The sequence below is a fragment of the Juglans regia genome, chromosome 8 (assembly GCF_001411555.2).
Source record: "Juglans regia cultivar Chandler chromosome 8, Walnut 2.0, whole genome shotgun sequence".
NCBI classification, from domain to species: domain Eukaryota; kingdom Viridiplantae; phylum Streptophyta; class Magnoliopsida; order Fagales; family Juglandaceae; genus Juglans; species Juglans regia.
The window spans coordinates 1,402,259-1,428,433 of record NC_049908.1 but is presented as its reverse complement, the minus strand read 5'-3'; the positions used below and the strand labels follow the sequence as shown (position 1 = coordinate 1,428,433).

The 26,175-nt window shown below is 33.3% G+C and overlaps 4 protein-coding genes across 6 annotated transcripts; 3 read left to right on the top strand and 1 right to left on the bottom strand.

The window, feature by feature from the left end:
- Positions 1-545: 545 nt before the first annotated feature.
- Positions 546-3,672, top strand: LOC109014111 (cytochrome b-c1 complex subunit 7-2, mitochondrial). Its single transcript, XM_018996439.2, has 4 exons — positions 546-732; positions 821-978; positions 1,793-1,840; positions 3,275-3,672. Exons 1-4 carry the CDS (start codon positions 639-641, stop codon positions 3,341-3,343), a joined length of 369 nt encoding a protein of 122 aa, XP_018851984.1. The 5' UTR covers positions 546-638; the 3' UTR covers positions 3,344-3,672.
- A 5,954-nt stretch (positions 3,673-9,626) lies between these two features.
- LOC109014110 lies at positions 9,627-13,307 on the top strand. Its single transcript, XM_018996438.2, has 3 exons — positions 9,627-9,773; positions 11,305-11,802; positions 12,641-13,307. Exons 1-3 carry the CDS (start codon positions 9,698-9,700, stop codon positions 13,177-13,179), a joined length of 1,113 nt encoding a protein of 370 aa, XP_018851983.1. The 5' UTR covers positions 9,627-9,697; the 3' UTR covers positions 13,180-13,307.
- A 594-nt stretch (positions 13,308-13,901) lies between these two features.
- Positions 13,902-16,248, top strand: LOC109014109 (GTP-binding nuclear protein Ran-3-like). The gene is made up of 8 exons (XM_018996437.2): positions 13,902-14,007; positions 14,153-14,222; positions 14,648-14,704; positions 14,904-15,021; positions 15,207-15,296; positions 15,394-15,573; positions 15,690-15,767; positions 15,929-16,248. Exons 1-8 carry the CDS (start codon positions 13,948-13,950, stop codon positions 15,996-15,998), a joined length of 723 nt encoding a protein of 240 aa, XP_018851982.2. The 5' UTR covers positions 13,902-13,947; the 3' UTR covers positions 15,999-16,248.
- Positions 16,249-16,391: 143 nt separating this feature from the next.
- Positions 16,392-20,677, bottom strand: LOC109014108. 3 transcript variants are annotated; one of them, XR_004802250.1, is made up of 5 exons: positions 20,448-20,672; positions 19,418-19,856; positions 18,881-19,156; positions 17,147-17,800; positions 16,392-16,888 (listed from the first exon to the last, which is right to left on the bottom strand). XR_004802250.1 is itself a non-coding variant. In XM_018996435.2 (3 exons), the coding sequence occupies exons 2-3, from the start codon at positions 19,817-19,819 to the stop codon at positions 18,350-18,352; spliced, it is 1,209 nt and encodes a 402-aa protein (XP_018851980.2). In that variant the 5' UTR covers positions 19,820-19,856; positions 20,448-20,677; the 3' UTR covers positions 18,173-18,349. The 3 variants fall into 3 exon arrangements, 1 of the variants encoding a protein (XP_018851980.2); XR_004802251.1 differs by lacking the exon at positions 16,392-16,888 and adding an exon at positions 17,881-17,966 and having other exon boundaries at positions 17,560-17,800; XM_018996435.2 differs by lacking the exons at positions 16,392-16,888; positions 17,147-17,800 and having other exon boundaries at positions 18,173-19,156; positions 20,448-20,677.
- Positions 20,678-26,175: the final 5,498 nt, after the last annotated feature.

Genomic DNA, 26,175 nt, shown 5'->3' with positions numbered 1-26,175 from the left:
TATTTCCTATATTTTGCAGGCCAAAATTTCTAAAGCTTGAGTTACCAGAACCTGATCCAAAAGCATGTGAAACATGACGTTAACAGTTTAGATACAAGAAGTATCTTATCTCATGTTATCTAATCATTACAATTTTTTTAAATTTTCACATAAAATATAATAAACATAATTTTTTGAAATTATAAAATAATAATAATATTAAAAAATAATATTCTAATAATATTTTATTTAACTTTCATCTCATTTCAATTTACTATCAAAACCTCACTTAATCAATTATCTTTTAAGTAAATCTATACCCTCGATTTATTGTCTCTGTATTGAATATGTGCGTGTGATCCTTTTTCTCTCTTTTTTTTTTTTTTTAACTCGTTTTAGAAATTGCCACGAGCCAAATTCTGAGGAACAAAATCCAAGCATTCACTGGATCAGAAGTAAACAGAGCTCAATGAGTTGGTAATGGGCTGGGCCTGTCTTGGCCGTGGACTGGACAACCCAGCCTAGCCTATTCTCTATTTTTTTTTTTTTTTTTTTAATTTCGGCTCAGAATATCTTGCTTCTGGAGCGGACGAGTCTTCCAGAAAATTCCGATCGCACATTCCGAACGAGAACTAGATTCAGAGAGAGGAGACGGAAACATGTCTTCGTTTCTGCGGTCATTTCTGGACCCAAAGAAGAACTGGCTCGCAGCTCAGCACATGAAAACCATCTCCAATCGCCTCCGCAGATACGGTCCACCTCTTTTCCGAAACCCTAATTTTCCAGTCCATTCCTCAATACGTATATGATTGAATTTTGTGTGATTTGAAATGATATATAGGACTTCGGTACGACGATCTGTACGATCCGTACTACGATCTGGATGTGAAGGAGGCCCTGAATCGGCTGCCCAGGGAGATAGTGGACGCCCGCAATCAGCGACTCAAGCGCGCCATGGACCTCTCCATGAAGCACAAGTACCTCCCCGAGGGCCTTCAGGTTTTCTTTCGCCATTATTTTTTCTCTCCGTTATCTTTTTGTTTAATCTTTTGATTAGTTTTTTTTTATCGGAACCGGACGTTAGTCCCGACTAATCCGTGCAAAACAGGCCAGGAGAAATCTTTTAATTAGTATTTCCGATAAAAAATAAGAATTTTTATTAGTATTTTTTTCTGTTTGGTGACCGAGGAACACGCGAGAAAATAAAATTGAACCTGTCGTATTCCTTAGCTCTTGCTCTGCTCCCCAATTTATTTTACGGCGCTCAAAACAATCTTCCTAACATAAGAATTGGTTTATTCCAGGAAAAATATAATTAATTTCTCTTGTTGGGACCGAGATGGTCAAATGCTTAATACAAGGCATTCTAATCTTATTGCTGATTATTATTTGTTACTCACTACATGCAATCATAATCATCTACCTAGTATTACTTTGGTGTGTTTCTGTTCCATGGAAACCTCTTTTTGTCGACTTCAATATATTCTTTCTAGGATTTGTGAGCTGACTCACTAGATATGCTAGTGTTGTTTGCTGCATTTTGGTTTTAATTTTTATTGGCCAATAAAGCTCTTGATACATAAGTTCAAGCTATAAGTTTTAACGTCCACCTTGGATTGGGTATTAAATTAGGTCACACAAGTATTTATTGTATCCCCATACTTTTTTCTCTCACTTTTGAAAGGCAAAAAGGGATAAGTATCACGAGTCTTCTCCTGAAAATTTTCTGATGTGAATCTATTTGCAACATGTTAAGTATGAAGTAAATTCCCCTATGGCCCTTTCTGAGTTATTGTTTAAAACTCTTTTGCAGGCAGTGCAAACACCATTCAGGAGCTACCTTCAAGAAATGCTAGCCCTTGTAAGTGGTTTGAGATAACTCGCACGCATGCACACGAAACATTCTGTGCTTATCAACGTCACCCTCCTTTGGTGGGATGACAGCATCCTTTTGTCTCTTTGATAAGTAACATCCGTAACATCCATATTACGTGATTTATATTCTTAGTTATAAAAAAACATCCTCATAACGTGATTCTTTCTGCATTGTAACAAGTGGAGTTGGGGATAGGTTTAAACCTTAGCAAGCTAGAAAATAAGAAGAATAACTTTTTCCAAAAATGTTAGAACCAGGGAGTCAAGAATTCTGATGTTTATTATTGCCTCTTTTGTTCATTGGTTATGACTTATTTCCAAGTGTTAATTTAAGAGAGAAACATGGTTGACTATCTATTCTGATGAGCTTAGCTATTTTGACATCGTGTAGCTCTTATATTTAGTTTTTTATTGGCTTCTTCGCAACTTTCAACCTGTAAGTTTGTCCACTCTTCAATTTTCCCATATCATAAACCTCAATGGAACCACTCTTTTTAGCTTTGGCATTGTTCCTTGACACATCTATTCAAAGCACCTAGTATTTTCTTATGATTTATGTTAGTCCAGGTCTAGATAATGTGTTCTTTGTTTCAAGGTATTGGATTAAATATGTACTGGATGGGCATAACTTCTTTTGACAATGTGGTTCTTACCAATAGATAGGTGTCAAATTTTCCTGTAAAATTCATTGTCAACTTAAATATCTTGCACTTGCAGTGTACCACTATAGGCAATGCTGGATACCTAGACAAAAAAATAATGTGTTCAGGGGGGGTTCACCTATGATGAAAGGAGGATGTGTTAGAACATAAAATGGTAGTTTATGCGAAGAAATATGTGCCAGTATGCTTGTGATCAAGTATTATATCCTAAAATGGCTATCTTCAAACTTCAATTGACGTTATTCAAATATGAGGTCATGGTCCATGCTTACAAGCTTGTATTCAAAAAGCCCAGAAAAAAAAATAGTGCTCAAAGATGCTGATATAGAGGAGACTGTACCAGCACCATGATACTGCACTCGTTGTTGCAGTGCGATTTCATCAAAGCATCAAACACACTGGAAAACCAACTTGATTGAAAACACACATTGTGGAAAATGTGGAATATCGAATGTCTGTTGGATATCTTGAAATATGTTTAGTGCAGGCCTTGTAGGGGCCTTATATCCTCATTATATGCTATATTTGTATGTGTTGCTTGTAAGATTGAGTGAACATATAATAAAAGAACATTACTTCTTAATAAGAGTTTCTTACTCTCTGAGACTATGAACAAAACAATGGAATGGTTTGGGTAGATGGTAGTATACTCAATCAGAAAGTTTCCAGTCAAAGTGTTTAATCACTATGTCAAACAATTCTAAAACGCAATAATAGGTTCCAAATGTGTGATCAAATGGTTTGCCTATGTTTTGTAGGTTAAAAGGGAGAATGCAGAACGTGAGGCCCTGGGAGCTTTGCCTCTCTACCAGCGTACCCTTCCTTAAGCATCCAAGTCTCTCACATCACTATGCTGGGGTGGAAGTCTGAATGATATTATGTTGGTACCTGTGGTAAATTTTTTTCATAGTAGAGAAGGGGAGATGCATTATATCTCTTTTAGAATTTGATTTCCAAAGTCTTGGTATTTGGATGGTATCGCATGTTGGTTCTCATGTACTGGCGAACCTCTTTATTTCAAATAATCCAGTAAAACGCTACTTTTAACTTATTTTGTAATGTTTTGAATACTTTAATTAAAACTTGCTTGAAATGTAAACTGGGTGCCTTCAATGAATTAAAGGATGCCGATCCTGAAAATAAGGATTCGAATTTAGGTGTTTATTGTCGCCAGTTATGTTTATTATATGTTTGAAAAAAAAAATGGTTGATTTTTTTCCCTTTGATTTTTCACCCTGTTCATTGGTAATTTGGTTTGTCTTGAAGAGTTTTAATTAGCTGTGATCTTGTTCTTCTATGCTCGTTCTATCAATAATTGTGGTCTGGGTTGTTTTCCTCGTTTTTATTTTTTATTTTTTAATTATTTATTAATATTTACTCCATATGGATTATGAAGATAGAAAATAAAGCCCGACTTCTTGATGGGTAGGTGCGATGTCCCAATTGTGTCAGATTTTTCCCCGAGACATTTTATTTCTTGTAAGAGATTGATAGTCCTATAATTATGTCTTGTTGTTTTACTCAAGGATCGATGATTACAGAGATATATTTAAAATAAGCAATTCTAAGGCCAAGATATCTATGAGCAGCTTATGTTAATTTCTTCCTCTTGGTCCAATCTGCAAAATATCGATAACGTTGAATCTCTTTTTCTCTTCTTCACGCTCTGATTTCTAATCTCTCTCGCTCGCTCGGGCGAAGTTCGGTAGTTGAGCTCGAGCCATTGGACCATTTTATTCTCTCTCTTTATTAATGGTAAATGAATCGGTGAAAATCTGAGTGTGTGTGTGAAGTAGACAACTCGTTAATATAGTTTGGAGCTTGAGGTTGCTGTCAGACACGGCCTGATTTCTGGAAAAAAATTGTCAGCTCGAACAATGCTTGCCAGTAATACATAGCAGTTTTGTGAATTATAGCATGCATGCATCTTTCACAGTAAGGTGCAATTATTCGAAGTTCTTATCCACCAAACAAATTAATGTCCACAATCTACGAATTCGATCTCCCTCAATCATGCAATGCTATATATGTTTCTCATCAATACATGTGATGTGTGCATCTGCCAATGCTTTTAAATGCTGGAGACATGGTTGTTTCATTTCCAATCTCTATTTAGAATAGTAAAGAGTGGACGAGAGTGCTCCATGAACGATTGGGTACTTTTGGTAGTGACCTAAGGACTAGTGCCAACGAATTGACTAGATTGACAATCAGTATAGAAATAATGTTAGATACAAATTTCAAATAGATAAATTTCACGCCATCTCTTTGTAAAAAAGTAGGCCACACTAGAAAGAATATGTTTTTTTTTACAAATGAATTGCACAAGATTTATTTATTTGAGACCTGTACAAATAATTTCCCTCGTGATAATGACCTCCGTTAAGAAAAAATTAAAGGGGAAATAATAATAAAGATAACCCATTAAATAGATGAGAAAAGAAAATGGTGTCAATGGAAAAAGAGCTAATTTTTCAAAGTTTATACTCAGATTCTTCCGAGTATCGTGACGGTACTTGACACGGTACGTTTGGGTAGTGAGAAATGTTGAGAAGTGTTGAGAATATTTGTGAATAGTAGTAAAAAGGTAATGAAAAAATAATAATAAAATATTAAATAGAAGTAAAAAGTAGGTAAAAAGTAATGAATAGTATAAAAGTAAGTAAAAAGTAATAATAAAGTAAAGAATAGTAGTGAGGTACTCTCACTTGCCAAAAGCCTAAATATACATCTCTTCTTCTTCTTGCTCTTTTTATTTCAAGGTAGATCTTATCATACTACTGTAGAGTACTAGTACTTGATCAGGATTAGGATGCATATGCCTCATGAAATTTTATCTACCCTTGGACATTCCATGTGATACCCAGTCCCACATTTTAATGAAGGAGTACTATTGTAGCAATTATAAGCCATCCTCCTTTTTGTCTCTTGGGGTATTTTATTACTAGAAAGTAAAGACCCCCATCTCTTTGTCTTGGCCGGGAGAAATCTGATTGCATGGTACCCAAAAATCCAAAAAAAAAAAAAAGAAAAAAAAGTGGAGAGAGAGAGAGAGAGAGATTAGTATGAAGTTCTGATGAATTTCCAGAGTTGATTGACCATATCTGCTGCTACGTACATGATGCAAGACAAGCCAAAAAGAACTAGGGAACTTGAGGACAATGCAGGCAGCAATATCCCCTTGCTTGGAGGATTCACTACAACTCGAACTGGTAGATGATCAGATAGTAAAATTTTTATATTAATGAAGCCAATTTTCCACCTTAATTACAATAAGAAAACACTGAAAAACGCTTGAATTTTGGAACTTAGTTCAGCTTGATCTCCAAGTATCTTTCACATCATGCTTAATTTAATCCCAGCTAGCTAGCTAAATCATGATGATCAGTTTGCTTTCGATTGGCATTAATTAATTATATAACGAGCATTTGTGACGGATTATTTGTGATTAAAACATATACATTTTAGCATAAAATAATTATTTTTATAAAAAATAATTAATCACAAATAAATAATTTTTCTAGTAGTAATTAAGAGTCTTTATGGATTATTGATTTTCACAAATTCACAGGTGTATAAATATTATATATATATATATATATATATATATATTAAGGTATCTGTCACCTGTTGTATGGTCCATGCATAACTCACGAACCATAAAATTGACAGCATGCGCTTGATTCGCCATGCTTGCACGTCGTCTGCAGCTAGCCGATAACCTGGTACTGACATGGATCATCATATTTAATGGAATTCAAAGAAAAATTATACCATTTTGGTTGAAACTCAAAACTAATATGGGTAATATATCTTTCTTTATTTTCTATTCTGGGTCAATTTTCGAAAATAATAGCTCTAACGTGGCAATATTGTCAGTTGTTAGGATGTCCTTTTTTGGATGATTGAGAGAATTGGATTGCATCAATGCTAGTTGAAAGCAACCATCTCAATCTGCAGTCTGATTGAAGATTTATTTCACACGTGGAGTTGCTTTATGGAATTAAATGAGGATATAGACAGTATATCGATCGATTTATTGTCAGTGATGATCTTTGTCCTTGTATCCATGGAGTCCCCGTGAAGAGCTTCAGTTCTCTATGAATATTATGGCAGTCCTCATGAATTGATTTGGCAACCAACACGAGTGGGATAAAATATAAGAAGAATTAGGAGCATGAAATAATTGATCAAGCCTTTCATTTCTTTTTGTCTTTGTCAAGTACTAATTGTATGCATGAATGGGAAGAATGGAGACCATGAGATGCATCAATCAAATACACTTGTGCAATTTATAATCAAGAGAAATCATATTAGTAATGTATAAATTTGGGACACTCTCTTTGACAAAAGTGGATAATCTGAGATTTATATAAAAAAAAAAAATTATTTTTTAGAAGAAAATATATTTGTCACTGTGAATTGTGCAACCGCCGTATAATTACTTTGAAAAAATAAAATAAAATATGAGATCCACATGAAAAAAATTAATTTTTTAATAGTGGACTCCAGTCTTTTTTAAAGCGATTATGCGACATTTACGCACTTTACGATTGTATGTAAAATTACTCTATTTTTTAATGGTGCACCTCAAACCAATCATTGTTGAGATCCATTAATTTTTTGTAAAAAATTAAACATATCTCTACTTATTTCCTATAATCAAATACATATCTCAACGTATTTCATAAAGTTAAACATACATCAATAAAACTCATAAAATACTATTATTTACAAATTATTTAAAATCATCTCAGCACCCAAACTCAACTTTCACTGTATCTTGCGTTACAATCATTAAACTACAATAATTAAACTCATCTTCAAATGCAGGTTTAACGTTGCATCACTGAACTTCTAACGAAAGGGATTGATCATGGATTGACTAGTGAGTACTAATGCATGTTGTTACGTCGAGACAACTCCATTCAATTAATGCGAGCAAATGGTTTGTCCGGCCGCCGTATTACATTGGCCCATTTAACTTTTAAGCACATGATCAGTCTGCTCGTATCTTTCCATCCATCAAACCCATAAAAGAGAAACTCGTAGGCTCGTAGCCTCAACCCAATTATCACTCGACGACGCCGTTTCTCAATGTTAATTATATTTCACAATTAAATAACTTTTTTTTTAACTTGTATTATTTCGTTCTTGATATTAATATATATATTTTTTAATTTGTAACTTCTTATAAATATTATAAGAAGACATTTTGTCATAATTATTATGTACCATCAAATTACAGATATTGGAGTGCTTTCATTTTATTATAAAATATCATAATATTAAAATTATTTGTATAAATATCAATTTTTGATATATAAGATCTTTTGATATGACGAGGTTTTTACGCGTTTGTAATCAAAGACTTTCTAATTATAATATAAGTATGATGCACGAAACAAATTCATCATATATGTCTGTGTAGTAACTTTGAAAATCGCATTTCAGAAAGAAAAATACTACAATCACAAAAAGATTTAACGAAATTAAATTTATAAATTGACACGATTTTATATAATACGTTAGATATACTTTACAACAAAAAATAATTTTATAATTTAACATACTACATCGATCAAGCTGTTTTAATTTATCAATTTATTTTTATAGAATCTCTTTATAACTAAAGTATTTATATTAAAAAAAAATCTACTTATCATTTCATGATGTGATATTAGATGATAGATTTACAAATGATATATAATAAATAATTTCTAATTATCTAATATTATATCATGTGATAATAATGAAAAGATTATATAAATTAAAATAATGAATAGAATTATTCATAGTTACCACTCCATTTAATTAGGTCCCTCGCGGAAGCTCGGGTGTCCACGTGAATAAGGACGAAGAAGAGATAACAAGGCTTTAAAAGGCCGACATGCATCTGATCTTATGGTTGAAAGCCCAGAGCCAGACGTATTGGACATTAGATTTTCAGTATCGCCCCATTGTCCCACCTTCACTTTCTGGGCCCTATGGGTCCACCATCCTCAATCTTTGGCCCACGTTTTCCGTGTATGTTTCTTGGAGGTTGCATTAGTTCGTATGTTTATTGGAGAGAAATGATTTGTATAAATTTTAAATAGATAAATTTTATATAAATTTTTTATAAAAGTAGACTCTATTTTAAAAAAATGAAAAAAAAAACTATTATTTATTTGTAAGATTCATTATTTTTTAAAAGACTTGTATGAAATTTATCTATTTAAAATTTGTATCTAACATTACTCTTTATTTGCCGGCTTAACCCCTCAGCCCTACGTCCCTTTAACCATATTCGAACCAATGTTGTCTTATATATCTCCTAAGTTCTACAATTCCAATATGAGTGAATCGTATACTTCTTCAAAACGTGACATCTGGCTTTTTTCACATGATCTAAACTGACAGTACAGAAAGATGGATATACCTTGGAAATTGTATGGATAAATGATTAAATGGTATTAAAAATATTTTTGAGGTGGTCTTAATTAAATTTGCACGACAATTATTTAATGATCAAGATGCCCTTTAAAAACCTCAGACCAAAAGTAATGTCGTGCTTTTGTCTTCGAGTTTGGTTTCCATCGCGTTAAAATATTAAAAAATAATATTTACAGTCGTGAATATATAAATATCATATAATCATTTTAAAAAAAATAAATATAAAATTTATATGAAAAAAATTAATTTTTTATGAGTAGATCTCACTTTTTTTTAAATTGACTGCACGTTATTTATACATTTTACGACTGTACGTAGTATTTACTGTATTTTATTTTATGAAATAAATAGATAAGATTGTTTTAAATAAAAATAATAAAAAAATTTATTTTTTTGTTAATTTTTCAATCTTATCCATTCACTGAATTATTTTTTAATAATAAAATTTACTATTTTTTCTTAAAAAAATACCCAAAGAGCTGCATATCTTGACAACATACCTAACATTGCTCTCGCTGAAACATACACCATGGGTCCGATCTCGATCTAAATAAAAGGGCAAATTCGTCATTCTATACGGGGCTTGAGTAATGGCAATCTTGAGATTATTTTACAAACCGAGAGTTATTTGGTAACATGTCATGCATATAAGGAGTAGCCATGCTCTCACCCATTTCTGCTCAATGCTTTCTACCCCCATCGATCTCATCAATCCCAGTCTCTAAAATTTGCAGAGAGCTTTCACCATGGGAAGGATCGCCTTTCTGTCGGTGCTACTGCTATGGTGTGCAACTGGCAGCATCGCATTTTCCTTCACCGATGGTGAGTCTTTTATGCACATATATATCAAATACGTATAAATTTTCATTTTTTCAAAAGTGTTAATCCTTGAAAAGAAGCTGGATTTGATGAAATTTGAGATTTGGGACTAGTTTTTTATTCCTTCTGCTCCGAAGTAGTGGGTCTCATGCATATATACTGTGATCAGATCGATATTGTTTGTGTTAGTTTCATCCTTTACGTAGTTCATTTCTAAGCTGCGATCAAGGATCTGCTGGCGGGGTGATTGAAACCTGAAAGTTTGAAGTGAGCGGGGAAAGAGTTTCAGGCATTATTCGGAGTGCCTAATATTCGGAGGAATTAATGTGTATCTGATGTTTGTCAGGGTTTAGTTGATAGTGTCAGAGCTTTTGTCTCTCCAATAATAACATGCTTCTGCATTATTTTCTGTTGCGCATTGATTTGAGTTGACAGCATATGTTTTTTGTTCTGAATCTTCTGACATCCAAGACGAGGCTTTTTGTCAGTTGCCCCACTTGCTTTGTCAGTAATGAGTTTGGATGGTTGCGATTGCCCCATGTGCGATCACTTTTTCAGGCTGGCCAGAAAATACTGCACATGACGCTATATTGGTTTGTGTGCATATTTACAAAATTCGTTTTATTAATTTCTTTATTAATTTTAAATTTTATATATATTATTAACTGACATGTTAAAAATTAAATTTTTTATAAATTTTTTTTAAATACATTTAACATTTATCATATTGATATCCAACAAATTTATAACTAGCTTCCTACAGTTAAATAAAATAAAATAAAATAAAAGTAAAACAACTCAATTTTGTCGTGATTCTTAAAATTTAAGACTAGTTGAGATAAGATGATTTGAGATTAAAATTAAAAAGTTAAATAAAATATTATTAGAATGTATTTATTAATATTTTTTTTTAATTTAAAAAAATTAAATTATTTATTTTTATATTAGATAAGATAATTCCTGAAAATAAATAAAATGTCACTGCAAGCTATGTAAGCAAAATATATTCTGTCAAATGTTGCATTAACGTTAATTTGTATGTTCCAAGCTGACCGGAATAAGTTGATGCTGGTGTTAATAAACTTGAAGGCTATTTTTAGTTAGAAACGTTTTAGTTAGTAAGACATCTTTGTAAAAAAAATTATAAATTAATATATTTAAAGATATAATATCATAAAAATTATGTTAATCGGTAAATTTAGATTTCATTTAGTTACGTAGTATGAGATATTTTATTGAAAATTGAATAAGATATTATTATAATATTATTTTTATTTTAAAAATAAAAAAAAATTAAATTATTTATTATATTTTATATAAAAATTTAAAAAAATTATAATGATTATATTAAATTATATTTCTTATAAGTTAATCACTATTCATTCTCACACTTCACAAGTTTTTTATTTTTCCCTTTAATAGGTGAAGAGTTTGGGATAAATAATAGCTCAAAATAAGGATTATTCTATTTGTAATGGTTTATTTTATAGACTACGCTTAATTGTACCTTTTCACTTCAAACTTGTAAATGCAGGATTATTACCAAATGGCAACTTCGAGTTCGGCCCGAGGCCCGCCAACTTGAAGGGTACTGTAGTGGTGGGGCGCTACGCCATACCGAAGTGGGAGATTTCAGGGTTTGTGGAGTACATTAAATCGGGACAAAAGCAAGGGGATATGCTGCTGGTGGTGCCGGAGGGAGCCTTTGCTGTTAGGCTTGGGAACGAGGCGTCAATCAAGCAAAGCATGAAAGTGGTTAAGGGTTTATACTATTCACTTACGTTCAGTGCAGCCCGCACCTGCGCTCAGGAGGAGCGGTTGAACGTGTCCGTAGCGCCGGACTGGGGCGTGCTGCCGATGCAAACTCTGTATAGCAGTAATGGGTGGGACTCGTATGCGTGGGCATTCCAAGCCGAGCGTGACGTCGCGGAGATTCTCATTCATAATCCAGGAAGGGAAGAGGATCCGGCATGTGGCCCTCTTATTGATTCCATTGCCATTAGAGCTTTATATCCTCCAAGACTCACCAACAGTAAGTCATGCTTAATTTTTAACATTGACATGATCAATGATTTGCGCAGACACACACCCACATTGTCAAGCCACGATCGAGTACATTCAATGTCCTGAAATTTAGCCTATATTTCTCTTAATTGTGAGTGCTTTTGTAAGAAAATTTAAAAAAAGAAATCAATCACATGACATGAGTCAATTTTCCATGGGATTTGGCTTATTTTACGTGCTTCTATTTTGGGCAGGATGGCCATGCGCTTAGGTACCCTAGTATAGCAGCGATAGGACCACTTTTTTTTTTTTTTTGTTTTAGTAGCAGCGGGGTCCCGAATTTGGATCTCCAATAGTGTTTTTTTTTTTTTTAATCATCATAAATATTTTAAAACGTTCGGCGTATCAGTACTATTGTCGTAGATAGCAGCAAGAAACAGTGAGTTAATGAGAGCCTGCAAATCAACCAAACATTTACCTCCCGAGCTTTGCTACACAACCTTCACCGTACTTCACATTTCATATTTTTTTAAATTTTTAATATTTTTTTTGAGTTTATTCTTTTTAAATTATTTCAAATTTTCTATTTATTATTCATATAATAAATATTTGATAAAAGAAAATAATAATAATAATTTAAAATAATGTGAAGTGTAGAGTGTTAGAAAGTTGTAAAGATTTTTTGTTTACACCCCTGTTCTCTGCAGGGATAGACACTCGATCATGATATACACCATAGTACTGAACCTCTAGCATGTCTACTGGATGCCATTTATTTCCCTCTCATATGGGTTTTCTGATCCGAAGCATGCTAATTAAAGTCTGATTACCTTACTTGTTTTAACATTAATCATGTAACTGTGCAGAAAACATATTGAAGAATCCGGATTTCGAAGAGGGACCATATATTTTCCCCAACACGTCTTGGGGTGTCCTAATCCCACCAAACATCGAGGACGACCATTCTCCACTGCCAGGTTGGATGGTGGAGTCTCTCAAAGCAGTCAAGTACATAGACTCGGACCATTTCTCAGTGCCACAAGGCAAACGAGCAGTAGAGCTTGTGGCCGGAAAAGAAAGTGCTATTGCCCAAGTAGTCAGGACGATACCTGGAAAAACATACATCCTCTCTTTTGCGGTGGGAGATGCCAGCAATTCCTGTGAAGGGTCTATGATCGTTGAGGCATTTGCAGGCAAGGACACTGTGAAAGTGCCTTATGAATCTAAGGGCAAAGGCGGATATAAGCGTGCTGTGCTCAAGTTTGTGGCTGTGTCTCCACGAACACGTATAATGTTCCTCAGCACGTTTTACACCATGAGAAGCGATGACTTTTCTTCACTTTGTGGCCCTATTGTCGATGATTTGAAGCTTCTCAGTGTGCGTAACCCACGGCGCCGGATGTGAGGCAGCTTGCATGCATGCATATGGATGGGTATATTTGTATCTTAATTTGGTCAAACTACTGAGTAATTTTGTTTGTAATCAAGGAAGCATTAATGGGTTTTAGTATGGGTTTAGAGTACAATTCGAAATTGAAAAATTATATATATATATATATATACTGAATTATGTAACGATCGATATATTAATATAATGTATTAGTTTGATTATATTGACAGCCATGCATGTACTTTAGCAAAATAAATGGAAAAAATGGATATTTATTACATATGAATTACTCGAGTACATACAAAAAAAAAAGATCGGGGCTCCCTCCTGGATGTTACTAATCTAGCTAGGCCTCGTAACAAAATTTTTTTTAATATTTTTTAAGAAATTTTTGTTATATTCTCTCTGTATATAACATACCATTTACATTATTTAAATGATAAAATTTAATTATTAAAATTAAAATTTTAAAATTTATTTTTTAAATTAAATTATACCATATAAATATTTTATTAAATGTGATTTACCTTTCGACTGCACAGGAGAGGATTTTTTAAGCAACTCGTCAAAATCAGTCTTCTTTTAACTTTGAAAGCCTATGTTAACCGAATGGACCGGGACCTTGATCACCAAGCCCAGGACCAAATATTGGATCGGTCGGCCCCACGCGAGCATGATATATTTATCGCTCAAAAGACTCAAATCGGACGGCCCAGAGAACTTCGTCAGCCTGTGGAGCTACCGGGGAGGTACTAGCCAGCTCCTCTTGTACATATAAAATGAATGAAAATGATTGTACCACAGAGAGGGCCACTACTCACAGCGGAAAGAGGGAAAAAAATGGTATAGCTCTGCTTTCGTAATTTCTCGAAAAATATCCCTTTTCTTTTCTTTTATTTGATTTTCGTCTTCGTTTCATGTTGCAGTTGTTTGCCATTTTGATTCTGAGTTTTTTGGGGGTATTTGATCGTTTGCTTTTGCGTTTCAGGCTTTGCCAAACCAGCAGACCGTCGATTATCCGAGCTTCAAGCTTGTAATTGTTGGCGATGGTGGAACCGGTAAATTTCCTTTAGTGGATTCTTTCCTTCAAGATCTGACTGGTTGCCGGGGAAATTTAGGATTGTGAGATAGAAAAAAAAATATTTACTTTGACTAAGCTGTGTATGTTTTGCTAATATAGTCTCTTTTATCTAGGGTTTTGTTCCCTTTCTTTACCATTTTCATTATATAATTCTCAATTGAAAACATTCCAAAGAACAGATCTTTATGGTAGAACAAAAATTAAAAAGCAACCTTGCCGATTTTTGATCGTATATAATAACTCATAGTTCTTTAGGTTTAAATTTTATTCTGTCATTTCCATCTCGTGCAGTTGGGTTTGTATGTGATAATTCAGTTACCTTTGATTTCGTTGTTGTTTTGGAAGTCATATTGGATTGTTGACGATTTTGCTTATTTAATTTCGAGTGTTTGAACAATGCAGGAAAAACAACGTTTGTGAAAAGACATCTTACTGGGGAGTTTGAGAAGAAATACGAACGTAAGTCTGATTTCATCTTTTGGGCTCTTTCCTTGGTGGTAATGAAGGATTAAAACCTTGCTTTGACTACAAAGTCAAAGCCTTGCTTTCTCCAAGATGCAAAGCATCGCTTTCTCCAAGATGCAAAGCATCGCTTTCATCGAAAAAACTGCTTGAACTTCTTTGTTTTTGTGGGACTGATCTTTCAACTCGTGCACAGCAACCATTGGTGTGGAAGTCCATCCATTGGACTTTTTCACCAACTGCGGGAAAATCCGTTTCTACTGCTGGGACACGGCTGGGCAAGAGAAGTTTGGCGGTCTTAGATATGGTTACTAGTGAGTATCCTTCGTAATAAATTTTGGGCAATATTATTTTTTCTTAAAAGTGTGGTGGGCATGCTCGGTGTACCATTGTCCTCTTTAAGCCACCCTTTTTAATTTTTGTATTTCAATGTTTGTAACTTCTGTTTCATTTATAATAGTTTGGAACTTACTTTTCACAAAGCATGTTTGTTTTGCAGCATTCATGGACAGTGTGCAATTATCATGTTTGATGTTACTGCCCGCCTGACATACAAGAACGTTCCAACATGGCACCGTGATCTTTGCAGGTCTGTTCTGAAACCATGACTGGCACTTGTTAGGTTTGAATGTCTTGTTAAGGCATCATCGGGATTCAGCACCACTTCATATGGTACCCTTTTTCAGAGTGTGTGAAAACATCCCAATTGTACTTTGCGGAAACAAGGTTGATGTGAAGAACAGGCAGGTGAAGGCAAAGCAGGTTACATTTCACAGAAAGAAGAATTTGCAGTATTACGAGATATCAGCCAAGAGCAATTATAACTTTGAGAAGCCTTTCTTATACCTTGCTAGGAAACTTGCAGGGTAAAGACCTATTTCTTGATAAGTGATAGAGAAAATACTCCCCTTTACTTGCAATCCTGCTGATAATTCTGCAGAACGTGTTTTAAGGATTATGATGAAATATGCTTCTTGTTTAGGGATCCTAATCTGCATTTTGTTGAATCTCCTGCCTTGGCTCCCCCAGAAGTGCAAATTGACTTGGCTGCACAGCAAAGGTAAACACTCTTTGACTTGGCAAATTTCATGTAGGCCAATGACCTTGTTTAGTTATGAATTACTCATCAAGTATGATAACGTAGTTCTTCCTTTCTGCTCATCTTGCATCGGTTTGGATCTTAACCCTTGTATTTACTTTTTGTTGGTGATTTCCCCACAGGCACGAGGATGAGCTTGCTGCTGCCGCTAGTCAGCCCCTTCCTGATGACGATGATGATGCATTCGAGTAATGTTTTTGGCAGAGTTTCTTACCAATATATGCGAGTACTTGAGCCATATATTCTCTCTCTAAATTGCTGGCATTTGTATGTTGACATACATATATTTTTGGCTGTTGCATCATTTTGAGGATGTGGGGCTATACCCATTTTTCTTTTTCTTTTGTTGTTTTGTTTGTTCCTTTCCTGCCTTTGGGGCACGACCTCTTATAAGTTATGTCTCCATACCCAATTCAATACTTTTCAGTTTAACAATGCTTCAGACTGTGATTGTGGCAAGTTGGAACGGCGTGGCTGGGGTTTGTAAAACCGCATCTGCGTGCAAGACCTTGTCCTCGAAATTCCAGTTGCATAGAACATGAAGCTGGGTAGCGAAAATGATATACATATTCTATGAGATTTTAATAAATTGGTTAAACATACTTATGTAAGAGATAACAACCCATTTCAAGTACAATAATGCTGTTGATCAGCTCGTAGATGCGTAAAAAAAAATAATCAATTAGCACGTGAAGTTAGAACATCAATACTCATTTCCATTTAGTAACCGCCATTTGTTTGCTCTCCAGTATCACTCAGATTAGCATCAAATGTGTGCCTAGGCGGTCCATCCTCAGCTAAAAATACTCATCATAAGCATTGCCACACCCAGAGGAACGATCGTGGTGGCCATCAAAATCAACCAACTGTTCCTCAAACAATCAATTCAGGATAAGTCTGACCTCGATCATCAACGATCTTAAAAGCCTAAGAAACATTGCAAATTCAATTTCCCAGCCACCACTAAATCTCAAGACAGTAAATCTATGATAATACAGGAAGAGCAGCATTTAAGTACGATAGAGTCCCAGCAACCCTTCCGCTCATTGACAGGCTTTATCAAGGATGGGTTGCCCAGAGATCTGCACATAAATACAAGTCACTGTGCCCTTCAATCACTAGAGAGTAGCTTCACAACTATCATATATTAAATACAAGCCAAAACTGGGAAAATCCAGACCTCATTATGTTGTCAATTTTGAAGAAATAATGGAGAATTAGTTAAATTAACAGAAACTTATCCATAGGGATAAAAGACAAACTTTTAGCCAATATAAAAGAAAACTGTAATAATGCACACATTATCTGAACTGAACTAGAAGTTTGATCAGAAGATTTACCATATCAAGATTGTTCTCCCAAAAGTTTCAAAAGTTGGCACCATATGGGTCCCACGGTTCCTAGCAGATCAGAAATCAACCATGCCACTGAAGGCTTGTCAGCCATGCTTTCCCTCCCTCAAAACCATACTCCTCAGCAAATGCCCTTCCCTGGGTTTGGGCAACACAGCAAAGATGGAGCTGGAAGCCAACCTATACCTTCTTGGGACTTGCCTTACCCAACATCTAAGGTAGGTGGTGCCTATTTACTTGGAGAATGTTTTTTTTTTTTAGGTTATTTACTTGTACAATACTCTGAACACGAAAGCTCGCATTCCCCCCCCCCCCAAAGCAATGGAGTAAAGCCGAGGACTCATTGCATAAAAGGAGGAAAATCACTTTGATATCTTGTCTCAGACAAATAAGTGGCTCACTGGAGATGGAAATAAAATATTATATTTGATCTCAAAGTCCTAATATAGAACTTCTTCCAATCCTGGAATTGGGGATTACCAGCAGGAATGACATATTGCTATACACAGACACACACGGACACATACATATACATTATGGATGAAGTGCTTGCACAATTGTTTAAGCCCAGAGAAAGGCAGCAAAACCCAGCATCATCTTTAGACCTTTGGAAGCAAGGCATGCAAGCCTCCAACTTTGGCCCTGGAAAAAGTAGGGGTTTCATCAATAGAATTCTTGAAACAGAACTCCCAGCACTAAAGGGTGAAGGCATCAAGCAATACCATATTAAATACAACAAAATGTTTATTCAAAGGAGCACAAAATAGCTTTCTTTTCACTCCCATTGCTTGATTTCAATAATCAAGAGCTGCAGATAGAGAGGTCAACAAGAAACTTCTCAAAAGATATGTCAGCCAAACCTTTCTAATGATTAAAAAATCAACATCTTTGCTGGAAAATAATTAAATATCACAAATCCATCCACTTAGAAAAATATATCAAAAATTCACCCCAAAATTCAATGTGTGTGTGTGTAAATGAAGAATAAAACATAAAATAAAGAGCACAACAATGAGCCTGGACATATTCATTTTTGTATAAAAGTATTTAGTACATGATTTCCAAATTACAAATTGAATCAACCAGAAGCTACACAATATAACCACTCCTCCAGCTTCTTACAATGACGAGAAGGAAATTGTCAAGTGTAGAATATCCTATTCTAAAGGAAAAAAATCCCTTGATTGTTAGTTAACTAAGATGAATGCTAGTTTGAGCTGATTTTAAATTCCTTATCTCCATCAAATGTTCATCATTGGAAATGTTGAGTGAAATGCGGAGATTTGTCAATAGAGCTTCGTGTTCCCAACTTAAGGGCCCAGAAGCATATATTGCCTCTAGAGTGCTGCGATAAGCATGCAACTCTAATCTATGGATTCTTGCAGGTACATCCTCTTTCATAGAAAGGGGACATTTCCGTTCCTCATCTCCACATTTATAAAAGGAATCTGCATCACTACCAATAGGATCTGCATCTTGAGTAGGATCTGATAAATTATGACCAGACAACTCATTTGTTCTGTTGCTAACAACACTACAACTACCAACAGAAGATGCAAGACTACTACAATCATTAGGTTCTGAACTTCTTTCATGGAAACAAAAAATAGAACCAATCTGATTTCCCCTCTCCAATTCAAACCATCCAGTTGTTCCATTATTACAGGAAGCATGCATGTATGTTTCACCCAGATTTACTCGTGGGCAAGCAACAGCATCTACCTTTTTCAGCAAGAGGGATTCACCCTCTTTCTGGATTCCTCTCGTTTTTCTGGCATATGGTTCAATATTAGAGGAGCAATAAGGGAGAGATCTCTTCAATATCCTAGATGAGACAGTATAAGGCTCTTGAAAGCATGTATTGTCTTGAGCAGCTAAACAATTATATCCTGCCTGCATCTTTCTTCTTGAAATGAATTGTGGAACTCCAGAAGTAATCTGATGACAATACGAGCTAGATGGTTTGTTGGATTTCACCAAATCACAACTGTCCAAACCCTGTGAAAAAAGCCAATGTAAAATCAGTCAAAACAAGGGTAAGGATAGGCGGTGCACTTCTCGATTAAAAGTGCAAACTCCTCATTGAATATTACACAGAAATTCACCATCTGAATATGAACACTGAAGTAAGTGAGAAAATTTTTTAGTCAAGATAAAACATACCAGGACCCAGTAAAAGGCAAGAACCTTTAAATGTTCTCACTAAAGTTAGAAACAAAACATAATAACATATCAAAGAAAGACAAAATAGACGCCCACCTTTCTGATCACAATCCATTCATTATTTTGCCAAGACTGACGCACCCGAACGTTGGATTTGTGAACTCTGAACTCCTCACAAGACCCCAGTAGCCTAGCCAAATAATAATCTCTGCCGAAAGGCTTCACAACCATGGCTATTTTCCAAGAACCAACATCAAAAACTTCCACAATATCTCCAACTGCACAACTCTCCACACTTCCCACAGAAGGAGGGCAGGGTCTAATGGCCTTCCTTGGCACTCTCTCCACAAGTGCTTCACTTCTCATGCCACAAGAACCTTCGAATACGACACTATAAGTGTGCCCATTGCCTGAAATAATCTTAGCACAAGCCCATTCAGCAGGAGTCGCCTCTTTCTTTCTTAGTACCTCCACTTTACTCCCCTTCATGAATCTCATGATTGTTATTCTGATGGAGAATTCAAGATTACAGAACCTGTATCACCCAAGATTTCATATGTTACGAACGGTTTATGTGATTCCGAACACCAAACATATAAGTCATACAGTTTTCATTAAAAAACATAAAAAAAGCATGCCGATATTTATTGGAACAACCACAAACATGTGCGTTGTGTGTAATCTTCTCTTTTTTGTTTTGGAGAGAAACAACAATCCAAGAAACCCAAATCAGTTGGGAATAAAATAAACTAAGAAAATACAAACATAACGGTGCTAGTTCATGCACAAATTAATCAAAAAACAATCAGTTTCCATATATATATATTTAAAAATAAAAGTACAAAAACAACTAACAAGTACTCAATCCAAGGCCAAGATAGCATTATTAAATTCAATAAATAGAGCAAAATTAAATCAAAACATATAACCGCAAAATTTTTCAAAAAAAAAAAATAATTAATATTTTCATTCTAAAGCATGCAGAGGACATCAAACTTTAGAGAAAAATTCCAAAAAAGAATCTTTGAATTGATACCAAAAAAATGCAGATAGCACAACAATAAAGAAGTATTATGAGCAAAAATTGAAACCCTGGAACTAAAAATTAAGGAGAGAATTCACTGACCTTCCCCGATGATCGTACGACAATGAATCACTGTAGAATCCAGACTTTTTCTCTTTATCGTTGTGTGCTTCTCTTTCTGATAGATTTGTGTGTTTTGCGATTATGAGTTGAAAGGGGGAAAAATAGCTAGGGTTTGTTAGAACAAAAATAAATTGGTATAAATAAACATTTTTTTATACTTCTTTTCCAAGTTTTTTTTTTTTTTGTTTATACTTCTTTTCCAAGTTTAACTCCTACTCTCAAATCTCAGTCTCAACGATAAAAAAGGAGGGGTGCGTAGTGCGCACAGACTCGTGTAAAGCGTTATCCTATTCATCTGGACCCTTTGAAATTTTGAATGAATCACAACACGTATCTCTCGAATTTTAAAATTTAATCTATATAGATTAAATATTTTATATTAATATTTTTTTCTTGGTAGTATACTAGATGATAGAATATCCAATAGAATTGTTAAGGAAAATACTTTCTACAAAAATATTATATAAAAATAAATTATAAACTAATGTAATTTGACGTGATACCTCATATTGTAAAATTATTTTTATTATAAAATAGATCTAACGGATCCCATTAAGTCACGTCAGTTTATGAGTTTATTTTTGTATAATCTCTTTATATTTGTAACAGTTTTCAATTACTAAAAACACTCATTGATTTGGTTAAAATTAAACTTTAACTAAATTTAGCTAACAAGACACTTAAAACACCCCATATTGAATTAGGCATGTCTAAATTTAGACATTAACTACAGTGACTCACCAAATATGTGAGTGTACCGTAACTTAGCCAAATACTATAATATTTATTTTTCACTCCTCTCACCAAGTATGTAGGTGTTTTTTGTAATTAAGAAATTTGATTCGATTTATTATTATTAATTATAAAATGTGATAAAAATAAATTAATTAGTTAATATTAATTAGAATATTAATTATTGATTTAATTATAATATATTTAATATTTAATAAATGTGATAAATATTAATACTAATTTAATTAGAATATAATTATTATTAATATTTAATTGGTAGAATTACAAAATATAATAAAATTAAATTAAATAAAAAGTTATTAAATTAATCATATTTATTACTATATAGAAAGTAAATAGATAATCTAATATAGAGATTATATTTGAATTGCATAGATAAATGCATATCCAATGTGATAGTAGCTAAAATTTAAATTTGTATTTGACCAAATCAACGAGAATCTTCTAAAGAGACCCAGTATGGAAGAATGATTATGAATTGAGAAGTGTTCGTACTAAAATTGACACTCAAGAATAGTATTCTCTCGTGAACAATTAAAAAGATTATACAGATGAGAATGAGATATCCATTCTAACATATGAATATATATTAATTTATAAATTTATTTTTATAAGATTTATTTGTGATTAAGCGTCGGCCGTCACTATCTCCCACTATCATGCGCCACATGTGTCGAAAGAGAAATCTATGAGCTTTCGATGTCCAACATTAATCGGTCTAATTTCGTTTATCATCCCCATATAACCACTTTCCTCGATTAGATTTGACGTACTCCAATATTTAAAGCCAATGCATTGTGTATAACTCCACTTTCATGCTATTATAAGTCAAACATATGGGAACAAAACCCCTATCAACAAAGTTCTTCAAAAATAAACTGTTTGCAACATCCTGCATATTCCCTTCTTTGCAGTGGCCAAGTATCGTGTTGTTGTATGAAACTACACTGCACACCACACCATTTCTGATCATCTGTTCCATACGCTTTTAGCCTCATTAACCTTACCTTCTTCATAGAACCGTGGCAAAATATTATTATATGTGAACACATTGGCAATACCGCATTTGATTGCCTCATCAAACAACTGGGATGCATTTTCAAGAGAGCGAGATTTTAAGAATCCATGGATCAAGGAATTCACGTTAAAGACACTTGGCTGGTTCCCCTTGTCTTTCATTTGGGTATAAAGCTTGTTGGCCTTTTCCATGTTCCCATTGTTATAGCACCATTCAATCAAGACTGAGTACGTAACCTTGTTTGGTGAGAGCTCAAACTCACCAATCTTATTGAACAAATCCAAAGCACTATTCAGATCACCTTGCACGCAATACCCTTTCATCAAACTTGTTGCCACAACCAAATTCATTGGCTTCCCACAACTCAACATCTCATCCTTAAGCCTCACTGCCTCCACAAACTGTTTGAATAGCAATACTGTATGCTACTGCATCAAGTCCTACACCTGTAGCCTTTGCATCTCTAAAATACTCTGCCGCTGGCCTTCTCGAGCACTAGTAATGACTTATTTATCTTTATATTCATCTTTATATTTATATAATATGTTTTTAAATTCATCTATATTGACTTATGCATATCTAAATTTTTACATAGTTATGAATAGTATTTCTTCAAGTTTGAAGAAGCACTATTCACTTTCCAAACATTATTTTTAATTTTGTTCTCTCTCCTACCCATTAAAATCAACTTTATGGAATTTGTATTAAGATGATTTTGATATATGAAATTTGTATTAAGTTGATGATACAAAGTGTTTTTTAGTACATATTAATATTTATTGATAAAATTTATCATTTTGATATATGAAATTGGTAATATTTAAATATATGGAATTTGTATTTTTGAGCACATGGTGCTAATTGTAAAATATATAATAATAATATTAAGAAAAAAATTTAAAAATAATAATATTTTTTTATTATTTGGTTCAAAGATACATAATCTAATGTAAGAGTTTTTCTTGATATGTAAAATAAATTTTGAAAATATATGATTTTGAACATGCATATAGAGAAACTAATGGTAGTACTCCAGCCTCCCATTCCTCTTCCTCCAAACACGCATGCATCATCACATGCACTGTATAACAATCGTTGCTAATTCCTTTCAATGCCATCTTATTATGCATCTCTCGCACTTCATTGAACAAGTTTCTTCTTACCAATGCTGTTAAAAGAATATTCATATAGGGTACCCAAGGAGTTACATCTATAAAATAAATAATAAAATCTACATTTTTCCATCAGTTTAAACTTTTGAGACAAGTGGTGATTTCACATGATATCAGAGCAGAAGTTCTGAGTTCAAACCCTGACTCTACACTCTATCTCATTTAATTAAATATTTCACTTGTTGAGCCACCCATTGAGTGAGAGTCTAGTCCACACGTGAGGGAGAGTGTTAAGATAATAATAAATAATAAAATATACCTCTTCCAATCAGCTTAAGCTTTTGAGACAAGTGATAATTTCACAACATCACTCTCTATCATTCTTTCAAAATAAAGGCATAGCATCTTTTATTCCATTGGCTCTAACATAACTATTCAACAAATAATTAAAAACCCTTGGATCTAACCCAAACGCGAACCTTTTAGCTCATTTTGCCAAGTGATCAACTAAAACACCCAGGGTGTCCCAAAATCGCCTAAGATGCACTGATTAAACAAATTTTGAGCGGTTTTATGAGTTGGCGGAACCCCCATAAAATGTGCAACAAAACATAGAAGGAATTCATGCTTTTAACAAAACCTAGCTTTTTTCTCGACCCCTCTGAAGTACTTCAAAGCTGATCTTGGCTCGCTCGTGTGGCTCAAAAGGATGTGTATAACGTGGGTTTGAGTCAACCGAGTTTTGAGAAATTTATACGGCAGCGTCTGCATGTTTGGGTTCTAGGGAAAATGCGCTAATGGAAACTTCTAGTTTTGTGGTGGGTTTCGCAAGAAAGTTAGTAGGCGTTTGGATTAGGATTCATGAAAGATGGAGGCTCTGATGGGTGCATTATTAGGAAATTGTGGTTGCGAGCATAGAAATTGAGGGTTTGAGAAGGAGTGGGTAAGGCATGGAGAATAAGTGATTGAAGATCTCGTCGTTTGAGTGGGATCGCACAAAGAGAAGGTTACGAGCCAAAATCCCAAGATGTTGAACTTGAAAGCACACTTCAGATGTCTTCAGAGCATTCTCGTTGGAATGGCTAAATTAAAGTATATTTTTGATGAATATAAGATAAATTTAACTTTTAACTATTCTATTTTTATAAATCTCCACATTGAAATAGCCATTTTTTCATTATATGACAATAAAATAATATAAGATGAATTTAATTTTGACTATTCATATCAAATTTTCAAATTGAATTATCCATTTATTCATTATATAGTAATGAGTAATTAATAAATTTGAAAATTTAAAAATTTTTTTAATTATAAATTTATTTTATTTTATCATATTTTACTATTTATAATATTATATATTAATTTGTAATTGTATTCTAATTATATTTTTTCAATTGTCATTTAAAATAGAGAGATAAATAATTAATATTAAAATGAGAGAGAAATAAATAATATAAAAAAGATTTGATGAATGAATAGTGTGTTCCAAATTTAGAAATTAGTTTGGATATTACTGTAGCTAAATATAGCTAATTCAATGTGAGCAATTTATTGACCTAATAGCTAAATTCTCATTGGATTTAACTTTTAGCTAATCCAATGAGAATGCTCTCACTACCATTTAGACAAGGCTGGAGCTTGTCTGGTCTGATCTAGTCTTGGTCTAGTCTAGGCTTGGGACGGGAATATTAATGGAAAGGACACTGCTAACTTGCTAGTAGCCTAGTATGCCGGCTAGGTTTGCTGGCTGTTATAAATTATATTTTTTAATTTTTTTAAAAATTTTATTTTTTAAAAAATAAAAAAAATATATTAATATATTAATAGTTACTTACTTAATGATTAATTCTAATATATTAATTTTGAGAAAAAATTAAAATTAAAAAAAAAGTTAAATATATAAATCGTCAAAATAAAGGAACAAATTCATGGATCATATTATTATTTTCCTAATGTATAACTCTCAAAGAGAGCTACTTACGCGTGAATGTAATTTATAAAAATAAGATCATTTTATAAAAATATTTTCAATTTAAAATATAATAATATAAAAAATTGTTAAAAAAGGTTGTAAGATATGTTATGGGATAATGTTATATACAATCTTGAAAAGTGGAGAGTACTATTAAAATATATATATATATATTTTTTCATATAGGTCCAAATTTATTCACTTATTTTAAAAAGAATACACATAAATTACACTCCAAAATTACAAATATCATTCTTAGAAAAATTTTATTGCAGTCCCTATTTAGGAACTGTATATATAGATCATTTATTAAATGAGAAAAGATATCATTTTAAGAGATATATTTTTATAATTTTTAAAAATTTTAAAGATAAAATTGTCTAAACTTACATTACAGTCCCTAAATGAGGATTGTATGTGATATGCATCACACCTCAGCACAACATTAAAATAAAACAATAATAAAAATAGAAAAACCTCTCAAGGGTGATAAGAAAGACAAATTCATAAACATTACTCTATTTTAAACGTAATAAACAATTTAGAAATAACATTTACAATCAATATGCAATCTGGAGATATATTTTTTTTTAAAAAGTGATTAAATTTAAAATCTACGTGAAAATTTTATTTTTTTGAATAATAGTCTTTATTTTTTTTTTCAAATAGAATACACAAAAACTGTACACTATATAGCATTAGCCAAATGGTTAATCCAGGAAGGAAAGTGACAAAATTGAAAATCCAAGAAATTTAAAATCCATCTCAGATTAACATCCAACCTTTTGCATTACATGATATGATACTGATTGTTCTCAACCATCTGATTAATTGCAACCTAATCTTCAC

Excerpts from the sequence above, each read along its gene's own strand:
- LOC109014111 (XM_018996439.2), top strand. The coding sequence starts at position 639 with ATGTCTTCGTTTCTGCGGTCATTTCTGGACCCAAAGAAGAACTGGCTC. Across the intron at positions 733-820 it reads CAATCGCCTCCGCAGATACG|GACTTCGGTACGACGATCTG; the intron begins GTCCACCTCTTT and ends AATGATATATAG. Across the intron at positions 1,841-3,274 it reads TTCAAGAAATGCTAGCCCTT|GTTAAAAGGGAGAATGCAGA; the intron begins GTAAGTGGTTTG and ends TATGTTTTGTAG.
- LOC109014109 (XM_018996437.2), top strand. The coding sequence starts at position 13,948 with ATGAAAATGATTGTACCACAGAGAGGGCCACTACTCACAGCGGAAAGA. Across the intron at positions 14,705-14,903 it reads GTTTGAGAAGAAATACGAAC|CAACCATTGGTGTGGAAGTC; the intron begins GTAAGTCTGATT and ends ACTCGTGCACAG. Across the intron at positions 15,297-15,393 it reads TGGCACCGTGATCTTTGCAG|AGTGTGTGAAAACATCCCAA; the intron begins GTCTGTTCTGAA and ends ACCCTTTTTCAG.
- LOC109014108 (XM_018996435.2), bottom strand. The coding sequence starts at position 19,819 with ATGAGATTCATGAAGGGGAGTAAAGTGGAGGTACTAAGAAAGAAAGAG. Across the intron at positions 19,157-19,417 it reads AATGGATTGTGATCAGAAAG|GGTTTGGACAGTTGTGATTT; the intron begins GTGGGCGTCTAT and ends CTTTTTTCACAG.
- LOC109014110 (XM_018996438.2), top strand. The coding sequence starts at position 9,698 with ATGGGAAGGATCGCCTTTCTGTCGGTGCTACTGCTATGGTGTGCAACT. Across the intron at positions 9,774-11,304 it reads CGCATTTTCCTTCACCGATG|GATTATTACCAAATGGCAAC; the intron begins GTGAGTCTTTTA and ends TTGTAAATGCAG. Across the intron at positions 11,803-12,640 it reads TCCTCCAAGACTCACCAACA|AAAACATATTGAAGAATCCG; the intron begins GTAAGTCATGCT and ends GTAACTGTGCAG.